At 28.7% G+C, this 12,644-nt stretch overlaps 1 protein-coding gene across 1 annotated transcript in view; it reads right to left on the bottom strand.

The window, feature by feature from the left end:
• Window positions 1–12,644, bottom strand: part of LOC121132476 (uncharacterized) — a 207,265-nt gene that overhangs the window by 123,345 nt on the left and 71,276 nt on the right. Inside the window, exons 2-3 of the mRNA XM_040727882.2 lie at window positions 7,022–7,268; window positions 6,761–6,963 (exon numbers count right to left, since the gene is read on the bottom strand). Of these exons, the coding sequence (XP_040583816.2) occupies window positions 6,761–6,963; window positions 7,022–7,268 (450 nt within the window). The remainder of the gene's footprint in view (window positions 1–6,760; window positions 6,964–7,021; window positions 7,269–12,644) is intronic.

Here is a 12,644-nt window from a genome sequence, read left to right as displayed (position 1 = left end):
TAATTCATAATTAATATTGCAAAAAATCTTTCTATCTTGCTTTTGTGTTCACGGGCAACATTTATACATGCACTCCTTAAAGGACTATTGGAACATAGATTTTCAGTTTCAAACAAATGTGGATATAAGCAGAAATATGGAGTAGTAGCGTATAATTTTATATGTTATCGCTCACTCAATCATTTCTTTTAAGAACTGGCCTACCTAACGTCTTGAATCATTGTTTACATTGCAAGTAAATGGCTGTAAAGCTCAGGTGCATCTTAACCCACTAATTTAATTTATTTACTCTGGTGCAGATCACGGTGGTAGTAGCAAATACTCCAGAGAGTCCCTTGAGGACCGATGTGGATAAAGGTTTCGTGTGAACAGCCGTTGAATACGAGTTTTAGATAAGCTAGGCTCAAGAAAAATATCAAAAATATCTAAATGCATTTAACTTTTTTTAGCCTGAGCGACTGATTGGTACGTATACCTATGTGTGCTTTTTGGAGGGAGTGTTTTTGTCAACTATTCATAAATTGGTAAACATATGTTCCATTTTAATAAAGAGTAAATGAATTTGTTTATTTTTTTAAATTTCTCGTGTTTATTTAATAAATTACGCATAGTAATACTAAAAACATATTATTTTTTTTCAATTTTTCCAGAAAAATAATTTGTTCCATATAGTGTTAAATAATTTTAATATACTGGAGAATTATTCAATAATTTTTAATTACCATTATAATGACAAGATTAAAAAATTTATACTCTTGAAATAAGCAAACAACTTAGCCTCACTCCTCCGCGAGATGGAAAAAACTAATTATCCATTTAGAGGGTGAGCTGCTGGAATGTCATATTTGTAACCACACACACTTACCAGTAGGGGTTTTGTACAAGAAAAACATGTACTAGTGCGACATATCATTTTAATTCCTTAACGGATTGGCCTATTTTTCAAATCCATGTCATTTTCTGGGGGAAACCAATTCTACAAAATAACATTTAATTTTTGTAAAATAACAACAATTGGTACAATATAGAATAAATATGGTAGCCCTGCTTCCTAAGAGACAGCTATTGATACTTGAATTTTCGAAAAGGGGGAGTCAATGTACTATGAGAGAAGAGACCATCAGTCCTTGAAACCAGTCCTTTAGGCTGTCGATCCTTGGAACCGGTCCTTAACTGTCAGCCTTTAGAATTTTTTATTCAAAAATATCGATAGTTTATTAAATCAAATTAGATATATAAAATATGTGTTAAGATTATTGCACATAACTTGCAAATAATATAATTTTTTCATTATAATACGAACTTAGTATATTACGAATTAGTTATATTATGTATTTTATTATATAACAGAATAATAAAAAAGGAAAAACACTCTCATTGACGTCGTGAGGGATCGATTTTACCTTCTGGAAGGACTGACAAATGGGGTTGAACTGGATGGAATCGGACTGGACTGGAGCTTGGTCCTAAATTAGGACCGACCCAACCCTTATCCATAGTCATTTGAACTGTAAATGGATGCAATCCTTTGCGAAGATTACGTCTTTTAAAATTTTTTAGTTTTTTTAATTAGATTATTCGGTTCCTTTATATTAATATATAAAGGAACAAAAAAATAACTTAGATGTAATGCTAATAACGTCTAGGGCAATTACGTACAGATACAAATAAAATACTGTAGTTTAAATTTAGTGCCCTGGAGTTGAATTATATCTACTATAAATATACATGCAGAACAAATTCACTAAAACAAACTAAAATAACCAAATTAAATACAATACATAAAATTAAAACGATAAAATATGATACTATGACAAGCTTTTCCTAAAATTCTTGATTATTCTGTTAAAAACTCCTCCCTTGTTCGATCTCATATATGGAATAATTGATCACTTCTCATGCTGTGGACCATGTATCCGTTCCCATTGAAGTTTATAAACTCCCTTACACGTCGTAGTCTCGACCTAATCAAATTTTTCAACTTCACATATTGATGATTATTTTCAATTCAATCTATCGCAATATGTTACGTTCCTGAGTATACGAATTCCAGTCTAAGCTCGCTGAAATTATGTATTTTTTTATTTTGCCTAGTTTTTCCTTGAACTGGAATTTTCTGTACTCTTAATTTCATATAATTTGTTTTAATCTTTTTAAAATAGATTTTCTCGTAGGAAATTTTGCAACTTCTAATTAAAGTGGGGAATTTAATTTGTTCGCTTTAAAGACTTTTTCTTGCTTTTTCTATTTCCTTTTTTTCAATTTAAGGTACACATGTTGCTACATATGTAATATCAGCTGTTATTTTATATATCACACTCAACTTCATAGAAATTGACAAGCACATTTTCGTATCTAAATTTTTTTTTAAATAATTAATATGCCATATATTTATTAAAAATAAAATGATAACGTCTTTACTGAAACAATCATAATAATATCTTGTTGTCCAGATTAATTAAAATAAATACTGCTTTTTAAACATTTTAAGTGATATTTTTAAGTGTAAAATAAATAGAATAGTCAGGATAATAAAAATATTGTAATTTTGAGGCTTCATCTAATGATACTGTATATTTTGGACTGTGAATGTTCAACATTTATTACAGTTGATTCTGTTTCTAACAACAGATCTAAAGGGATTCATTTTGACCTCTTAAGAAAGGTATTTTGTAGGAACAGAATTTATGATGTATATTGGCAACAGAGAGGGGATTATTATCAGAGGTTAATAATATATGAAATTTGAATATTGCCACTGTTTTTGTGATTGCTACCCCAAAGGATTTTCTTTTATTAATGAAAGCTGTCATCATTATTGTTTTATTCGTTAAGTGAGAGTAATAAGTATAAAGTGAAAACTTGTGTGTGAAAGATGGAGAGTAATACCAAGGAGCTTTTGAGAATAATAAGGGTAAGTCCTTTTTGGACTCGAGATAAAATTGAGGTGCTTGTGTTCATTTCCTTCATCTCATATCTTCTCGCAACTAATTTAATTAAACGTCATGATACCTATCAAGCTTACTACCTTAATTTTTGGTACCTTTTTTTGTAACAAATTAGCATTTATTATTGTTTGTATCTTTGATTACAATATATTAAAACTAATCATAAGCACAGTGTTCCAGTCATGTTTTGGAAATACGTCTTCTCCTGATGTTCAAAAGATTTCAAGAAAAATGCCCATCCATTAATACATATATGTATGATATTATTTGTTGTTAACTTTTAAGGATCAAATTATTCTAGAATATTCCTCAAATTAGTGTAAGCCAGAGATTCCCACATTTCTTTAGACCATGAACAACTTGCCGATTTTTTTTTTTTTTTGACATAGAAAACCTATTTCATTTTCCTAAACTTATTTATTTAGATCAGAGCCAATAAAGCTCGACTTATAGTTAGTGTTTATAATGTACAAAAATTATTATTCTTAATAAGAGTAATACATTACAGATAATAATATTAATATTTCAGAAATTCATGTTATTGTGCAAAGAAAAAAATAAAGAAATAAAATAATCCCCAAATGTAAATTATTGCTCAAACAAATGTTGCTAAGATGACAATTGCTAAAATTAACGTTGCTCAAATGAAAGGCCATTTAATTAAATTCATTAATTAAAGAAAATATATTTTTTAAGACTTTTTTAAATTTTGTTAAATTTCGTTATAAGAGGACCTCATTAATAAGGGAATCAAATGCAGTTAATTCCTATTAATATTTTTTTGTATGTTTAAAAAGGATATCATTTACGATCAATCAAATAAAGTTTGTCTGTATGTCTTTATGCTTGTTATAAAGTCATTTGGGTTCTTATAAGTAACAATGTAACAACAAGCGTATATATAAAGGTGTCATTTTTACAAAGAAAACCCTATTTTTAGTGATAAGAAAAGGAAACACCGTTGTTGCATCTGCTTTTTCCTTTGCTGGTGGGGTTAACTTATTCAGCTGAAGTAAGTATTCTTACCTATCTTTGGTGTTAACTGTTTTAAACATGCATAATCAAATAAATATACAGTCAAATCTGGATATAAGAAGTTAGTTTATAATAAAAATAAGCTTAAAGTCAACGTTGTCACACATATTAATTTGGACAAATTAAAATACTTTGGATAGACAAAACATTAAATAAACAAATCTGCAAAAAGTAAAATTCCCCATTCTCCTTTTTGCTTGTTTTGTTGTACTAACCCTTGAGGAATTTAGGAGTATGAAGAAAAAAAAATTGCATTGAATAATTCCTATGATGATCTTTTCTGTTTATGGGTACAAATTGTAAGCTAGATCCAACACTTTTTTTTCTCTATGTTTCTCTTTAAAATCATTTAACGTTGATTTTAAATCAATACGGATAAATATCATGAGTGAAGAACTCTTACAATAACACAAAATAACATTAAAAGTTACTATATATACATAAAATAGCTATTACGTTTTGATATCTTAAAATAGTATATATTTACATTAGTATCCAAAAACTGTTTTTATATATATACTTCGGATTAAAGAAAAATCAGGATATAGTCAAATTTTCAACTGAAAGTTTGACTATTTATTTAATCCGTATTTGTTATTATATGAATTTAAATATATTGTAAATATTTTTCCTGGTCTAATGCTATTTTAAATGTAAAAGATTCTCCTTTTTATAGCTGTAATTCATTTTCCTTCAGAAAATCATGTTTCAGGCAGCTGAGATTAACAGTAGTCTTAATTTAGTACTACCAAAAGTATCGCTCCTGCCTTCTTCTGGCTGTTTTTTTTCATTACAAAAATGGCGTTCTCAAATATCTACATTAGTAAAGCCAAGGCAATCGATGTCTGATAATTCCAAGCAATGCGGATACTTTCACAAGTTTACAATAAAAATAGTGCAGCTGATTTTAACAGTTGTCTTTATTTAGTAATACCAAAAAATCGTTTTTGCTTTTATTTGTACTCATTTTTTTTTTTATAAAAATGACATCCTTACAAATTAAGGTCCAGTTAAAAGAAATCCATTATTTTTTCTTTAATTTTCCATCTTTTATTTAGCATAGTAAGAATGATCCGATTTTGTTAAAATATGCACCGTTTGGTTAAAAAAATGTTTCCATTTTGAATGTAATTTCATAATCCCTCTTTAATATAAACCCTCTTCCCTATTGGCAAAATTTTGTGATTTTCACAAGGAATTTATTTTTTTGGCAAATTTTTCAACAAAATCATTCGCCATTGAGAGGAACAGGTGGTAATCACTGGGTAACAGGCCCAGACTGTAAGGCGGATGCATAAGAACTTCCCAACCAAGCTTCTGTCGAGTAATATATGGATACCTATTGGCCAATAATGATCGCTTTTGGGCGATGGCTTCCTTTAGTCAGTATAATTAATGACAGCACAACTACGAATTTATAGTTTGGCATAGGGAAGCAGATTATAATAGAGGATGCCCTGCCCACCCCAATAAAGAAACAAAAAATATTCTTAGTTTGGCCACCGTTTGTGCCGGCTCAATACGATTGGACCACGACCGTTTTCGCTTGATAATGTTGTAAGTGACCGACTTTTTATCACCAGTAACCATCTGCTTCAGAAATGGATTGATTTTGTAACGATTAAGTAGGGATTTGCAGATGGAAATTTGGTCCATGAGGTTTTTGTGAGTTAACGCTTGTAGTACCCATACATTAAGCTTCTTTTTTAATCCAGGCTTATTTAAGCGGTTCCAACGGTTTTTTTGTGCAAAATTTAGTTCTTAGACAATCAAAACAGTTCTTATATGACGGTTGTCTTCTACTTTATCATAATTTTATCGATGCTTTCGATAATTGATCTTCCATAGCGTGGTACATTTTGACATCAAAATTTCCAGAACAGCATCGACGAAACCAAAATTGCGCATGATTGGCTGTTACAGTATACGAACCATCAACAGTATTTACATTTATAACCGCTTGGCTTGTGTTTTCGCCTTTATCAAAGAAAAACGGTTAAATGTAGGGAATTTTCTCCTTGCTTCTGTCCATCTTTGATGCTCGTTTAAACATTTCTGAGTCGAGAAATAATAAAATTGTGTTAAAGTACTTTTAATACCAAATCTCATATTTCTTATGCCATTTAGCTTAACCCAATTGGACTTATATTACGTTAGATCCAGAATACTGAAGCTATCTATCGGAAAAATAATAAATTTATTTTTACTAAACTTATTATATATATAATTTAAACAAAGTTAATCAATGTCTTATAACCTTGAGAAACCCTGGTTACTTTAACTAGTTGAAGATAAATGAACTAAAGCTGATGTTAATACTGAAATTAATTTTGTAACACCAAATTTTTTGCCCCTGTCTTCTTCATGTGCTTTTTTTTTCTTTACAAAAATTACATTCCTATATAACCATATAATTGAAGCAAAATTAATCAAAGCCTTATAACTCCAAAAAATGCATAATATTTCCACTAGTTTATTATTAAAACATGGTGCAGCTGATATTAAAAGTGGTCTTAATTTAGTGATACCAAAAGTCTCACTTCTGTCTTCTCCTTGTACTCATTTTTTTCATTACAAAATGGTACTCCCTGCAGTTTACATTGAAAATAGTATAGAGACTAAACTTAATTGTTAAATAAAAAAGCACAATTTTCTTGACCTAGTAATAGCTATATCTTAGAAAATGAATATATCCTAGCAGGCTAAAATTCTCAAAACGATTTTACCTCCTCAATGTGCAATACTATAATCATCAAATAATATTCTTTTAAATTTACCTTATTATATTTTTGGAGAAAATATGAGTTCCAAGAAACATATCTTCTATGATTAAAGCCAGAAGTGATTTCTTCAGGACTAACAAAGATGATTCGACCATTACTTAAGTAAATATTTCCGTAGAAATTTGAATTATAGAAAAATCCATTTAACCAGCTTCCTTCGAATAGTTTCTTTTGTCTTCCATTAACTTCATTAATTTCTATTGATGAAAAGAATAACTCTATTCTATCAAAACTATATGAATATTATATATTTACTTGGACTGATATCATGGATCTTTCCATATAATAGATGCAAATCCTTTTGGTCACCAAGCTTTAAATTATTTATTGTAAAATTTTCTACCAATGTTACAAGGAAGTCACTTCTTTTTCTTTCATCCAACGCCTCCTCAAATTTACTGTTGAAGACACAGGCATTTATAGTAATATTATACAAAATAATTTGTAATTCCTTTCCACTGTCACAGGAGTTTGATGATTTTGAAACCGCCTTTTGAGAAATCTATGTCAAAATGAAAATCTGTTAGGATCATTACAACATTAGTTAATTTTCAAAAAATATACTTTATTCAAATAAAAGGTAACTTAACTATGGTCTTTTTACTGCTGGAAAGGTCGCTGTTAGAAATGTGAAAATTCCTAGAATCCCGGCGATTGTATATTAAAAATTGTACGTAATTACGTAAAATTTTAACTTACAAAATAATTATACCGTTATTTATTAATTATCCCAATTTTGAAGATTCACATGTCTTCAACAAACAAGATGTCTTTGTCCTTATATATATTGTCTGGCAGTGCAACCAAATTTTATGACATTCAATCAGGCTTGTTTTTACGCTTACCAGAATTCAAACATTTTACATACTTATATACTATACACCCTTAATCTAATATAAGTAAATTTACTATGATGGATTATCAATTTCATTTTATTTTTAATAAGAAAGTTTGATTATGATATATTTTGTGCGTCAACATAAAAACAAGATAAGGAAATAATGGTAATATTTTTATTTAATTCGTATATAAATACAAGCCAACTTTTCATAAACATATTTGAGTCAACTTTAGGATTTGTATTCAAAATCTGAGTATGTACTCAGATATTCAATAACGTTTGCTATAATTTAGAACCTTAGTTTTATTTAAGGGACTTATATTGGACGCAACATGGCAAAAAAAAAAAAGACTACATTTGTTAGTAATTGTGATAGCAAAATGCTTAATAAATAAACTTTCTTTTCTTAATTTTAGTCTATAAATATGTAAAATTTAATTAAAAGAATCCTTTATTTAATATAATTGCTAATAGCATGTGCGATAAAACCATCATAGAAATAGTTGTAGTTAAAAAGAATAGGTTTATTTATATTTTCAAAAAATAATTCCCACTAAACTAAAACAAATACTTACAAATTTAAATGAGAAATCTAAATATCTCTTTTTTAAGAAAACAATATCAGTAACTAAAAAAAGGATGCAATATAGTACTAATATTGTTCTCGACAAGAACATTCACTCGTGAATGAATTAAAAAAGGAGCAATAGTTTATCTAGATTTAATTTATTATGAACATGCAAACTCTTTTTTATTCAATCAAAAACATACTAATTAGTTCCGGTGAAAACAGTACACACCTACATAATATAGTCTAAACTGTTTCAAAAATATATGATTCAAATAAAATGTGCTGTGTCATCATCAATACAATTTTTATTAAAAATCTAGAACAAAACAAAAACCCCATTAATTTTTTTACTTCATATAAACGAAAACGATCCCAGAAGTGCATTGGCTGGCTAAAAGGTGGCGGTAGTTGAATTCTAAAATCATTGTATATGAAAGTACACAATTTATAAAGTATATCTTTTAAATTTGAAATTGCCGCGTTTTTCAAATTTGTTTGTCAGACATCAATAGTGAACGTTTTGTCAGTGTATTTGTGGAAATGGAGACAATTGGTCATGGTTATGTTATACAAAACTTTAATTTAATTTTTTTTTTTTTCGCTCACCAACAAGTTTTTTATTTCAAGAATATTTGCGTTAATTTTATTTGCAAGGCATCATCCAATCTAATATAACTAGATTTAACATTGAATATACTCTGGATGAGTCTGATCCTTCACTTACAAAAGTAAAATGTTGATTAACTATGTTTAAATGAGGCCGTACAAGCTGGTTATACGAGCATCGCAATGTTCAACCAAATAAGTTGACGATTCAATAAAATTGTGAAAAAAGTCTAAAAGGCGTCACCTGTGGATGGTGACTAAAAGTGTGCGAGCTACCTAACATTGCAAATATTTTAAATAGTTCAGTAGATCACTTAATGTTTGAAACTTTGGACACGAGAAAACTGTAGAAAGATGGGTGCTGCGTTTGATCCCACTCGAGCAAAATCAGTGTCATGAAGAAGTTTCATTTCAGTGGTTTACGAGAACTTTTACGGGAATAAAGCATTATTTTTTTGAATTTTGGAAAAAAGCTTCCAATAGTTCCATTTTTTATATTTTTTAAAGTGTATAGTCTGAAAGGAGATTATGTTAAGGTTTTTTTATATTTATTTAGCAAACATTTTTGGGTTTTCTTTGTTGAACTAGGTAATTCTGGGACCGCCTTGTACCTACGACCAAATTTTATAGATATGTTTAAGTTATCCATTAACTTTGTATTCAAATTTATGAGATAAGGTATGATACCCTAGAGTTTTAGTTTTAGTTTAAAACCTTTATTTGATTTAAGAAACTGGACCCGAATTTACTAATTTTAAATAAAATCTATCCATTTATCATCCCTTTATTGTTGCTGTCAATTTTATCTTGATTTTATGCTCCTTACAGCCTAGATACACTTCAAAATCTCCTTTTAAATAAATAGGCGTAGTAATTTCCAAGTCTATATCTTCTACCTTATTTTGATAAAACCTAGTTTATGATCAATATAAGAAATATGTTTCGATGTTAATATAAGGAATATGTTTTTGAAGGAAATTATATATATTTTTCAATGTTTAGAATATTTCCATTTTTTTTATTGAATTTCTAGTGTTATTATTTACAGTCATTCGCCCGAATTTACTTTCAAAGCCATGGTACATAGATATAAATATTTACTTTTTTTAAATAATGTGAACAAGTGGATCTCGAAGTCTTGTAAATATACTTTTCTTATCAAAAAATATATTTGATGTTTTTTCATTTATATTATTATATCCTGATGTCTTATCCTAGGGAAATTTTTTCTTTTTAATTGATTAAATAAAATTCAGGCGGTAAAGGGTTAACAGCCCACAAATACTGATTTTTAATGTTCTTAAAATGATATATTTATAAAAACAAAGAAAAGTTGCGGAATTTATTAAATTTTGGCAAAACCATTTTTCTATTTATGAGTATTGAACTATGCTCGGTAAATGTCATTTATGAGATATTTAATGATTATATGCACTTTTTCATAATTACTTTACACTTAATTGTTCTGTCCACAAGAATGTAAGAATTATGATAACAGCTTTGTAAAATAAAATAAAAACATTGTTCAAATAGCCAACTGGAAAGAATACTGCACGTGTTATTGTGAAAATATTATACAACTCTAGTTACTACTGAATATATACTTTATATGAAGATTCGCTAATAATATTTATACTTTTGTGAACAAAAGGGTTATTTTTTATATGTGTAGTAATTTTAAACTACACCGCTTGAGCTTTGTAAACAGTAGTAAACAAAGGAGCAGTGAGTTGCAACCTCTTGTGGCAAAATGACACAACTCCCTATATGATATTATAATTTAATGTAAAGTAGAGGTCGTTGGTACTCATATAAAGAGCGCTGTGAATGCGTCATTTATTTATAACAACTTGTTTAAACCTGCCACACCAACCTACAGATAATGTTTAATTTCTTTAATTGGTTCCTCCCCTATTGGGATCAAGGCATTTACAAGATTTATCCCTCACCTTTTATCAAAATTCCAAATTTCTTTCCATAGCTTTTTGTCATTTGTCAAAAATGCAAGTCCAAAATTTAAATAAGAATTTAAAAAATATATATATCTATAAACATATCACACCACTTTTTCACTATAGATTCTGTAAGGTATATTTTGAATTATATTTTTTGTAGTTGTAACTTGAACATTATTATTTTTATATTCCAAGCTGCTAAAATGTTTATTTAATTTTGAAGTAATAACATCTAAGCACATAGTAATCTGTACTGCGTAAAAGAAAAAAAGTAACATTGAAGATCTGCTACAGAGTTATAACTAGAGTTGACATATTTGTAATAATAAAAACAACCTTAAAAAAGTAGGGAAGGAGAAACGGTTGTTGCTCCTTCTTTTGTCTTTTCTTTATTTATTAGATTGTCGTGGTGTTAACTTCTCCCTCTGAAGTAAATAATTGTTTTAAAAATTGACAATGAAACATATGTAAGGGTCTGGAGGAAAATAAAGTGAATGTAATAACGGCGATAATTCTATTTGGCATGTCATCAAAAAAGAAAGAAAGTACTCCTAATGCTAGGTCGATGGGGAATGCTTTACTAAATGTAAAGGGTTACCTAGCTAAGTGTAGGAGAACCCGTAGTTGCAGAGGATATTCGTGCTATTTTAATTTTGGGCGGTGGCAAGAAATGGAGTGTTCCAGTTGAAGATCCCTAGGGCAATCGAGGGTACTTGGGACTGAACCTCTCATATCATTTATCCAACGCATCAAGACACTTTCAAACTTTATAGAAGATACTCAAACTTTTTAGAAACAGCAAAAAAAAAAAAAAAAAAGACTAGCTAGCTGTTGGTTTAAAAGCAAATTTGATATCGATATTTTATATTTGTATTTGATTGATTATGTTTGAAGGCCTTAATCTGGTGAAGAAATTTTAAACTATAATGTTTTAGATATTTTTGTAATTGTATCTTCACCAGAAAATCTTAGGTAATTCTATTTTTTTATAAATGACTTTCTGTTTAAATAAAAGTTAAAAAAATACATATATAAATACCATATTTTCCTTGCAATATTGCTATTTTAAATGTTGAAGGTTCTTTCTTTATAGCAGTAAATCCTTTCCTCTTCCAAAACTCATATAACAGGAGATGCTAATAAGACAGGGTTTTTTTTACTAAGATATCAACTGTAACTATCGATGGAATCGGAGTAGAATTGAGAATCGAATTTAAGTTAATTCCTGTCTATATAATTTCTAGATAGAAAGCGGGATTTTTGTTTGTTTCATTCATGCTATAGAGACTCACAGCTAAACTAATGAAATGTCATGACAGCTCTGCTGATCTCCTCTCATACATTGTTCAAATTTTTGACTCACAACTTTTATTCTAATCTTTATTTATAAAAAATACCGCCAATTTATATTATTTGAATATCTGCTCTGCACATCTCTTACATATTCCAAAAAGGTATATATATCATAAGTGGGATGTGATTTTTTTTTGAAATCCTCGTTAGCATACTTTAAAAGTATAACCTGCAAGATATTAATGTTCTTATAAATTTTTTATCCCTATTTTGAACATTCAAACGTATTAACAAAGAAAGTGTATGATAGGGTTTAAAGTGATTTCTATCAGTAAATATGTTTCTTTCAAAGTTGGCAACATATATGTTTCTTATGATTTATACTTACTTCACTAAGACTTAAACAATTTTTACATCTCTACAGATGAGTCATGTTGTACTGTTAAAAGAGAGACGTCTAAAATGCTTTTTGAAGTAGAATATGGAAGTTTCTCGAAATGAAACAATACATGGGCTATCATAGTACTCTTAATATCTTTAGAAAATTTAATAGGATTGATTAATTAAACAATGATTTCATCGAGAATTGAACAGTTACATAATATTATTAAA

The sequence above is a fragment of the Lepeophtheirus salmonis genome, chromosome 2, assembly GCF_016086655.4.
Source record: "Lepeophtheirus salmonis chromosome 2, UVic_Lsal_1.4, whole genome shotgun sequence".
Classification (NCBI taxonomy): Eukaryota; Metazoa; Arthropoda; class Copepoda; order Siphonostomatoida; family Caligidae; genus Lepeophtheirus; species Lepeophtheirus salmonis.
Note: the sequence above shows the minus strand (reverse complement) of the source record. Positions and strands in the feature narration are given on the sequence as shown.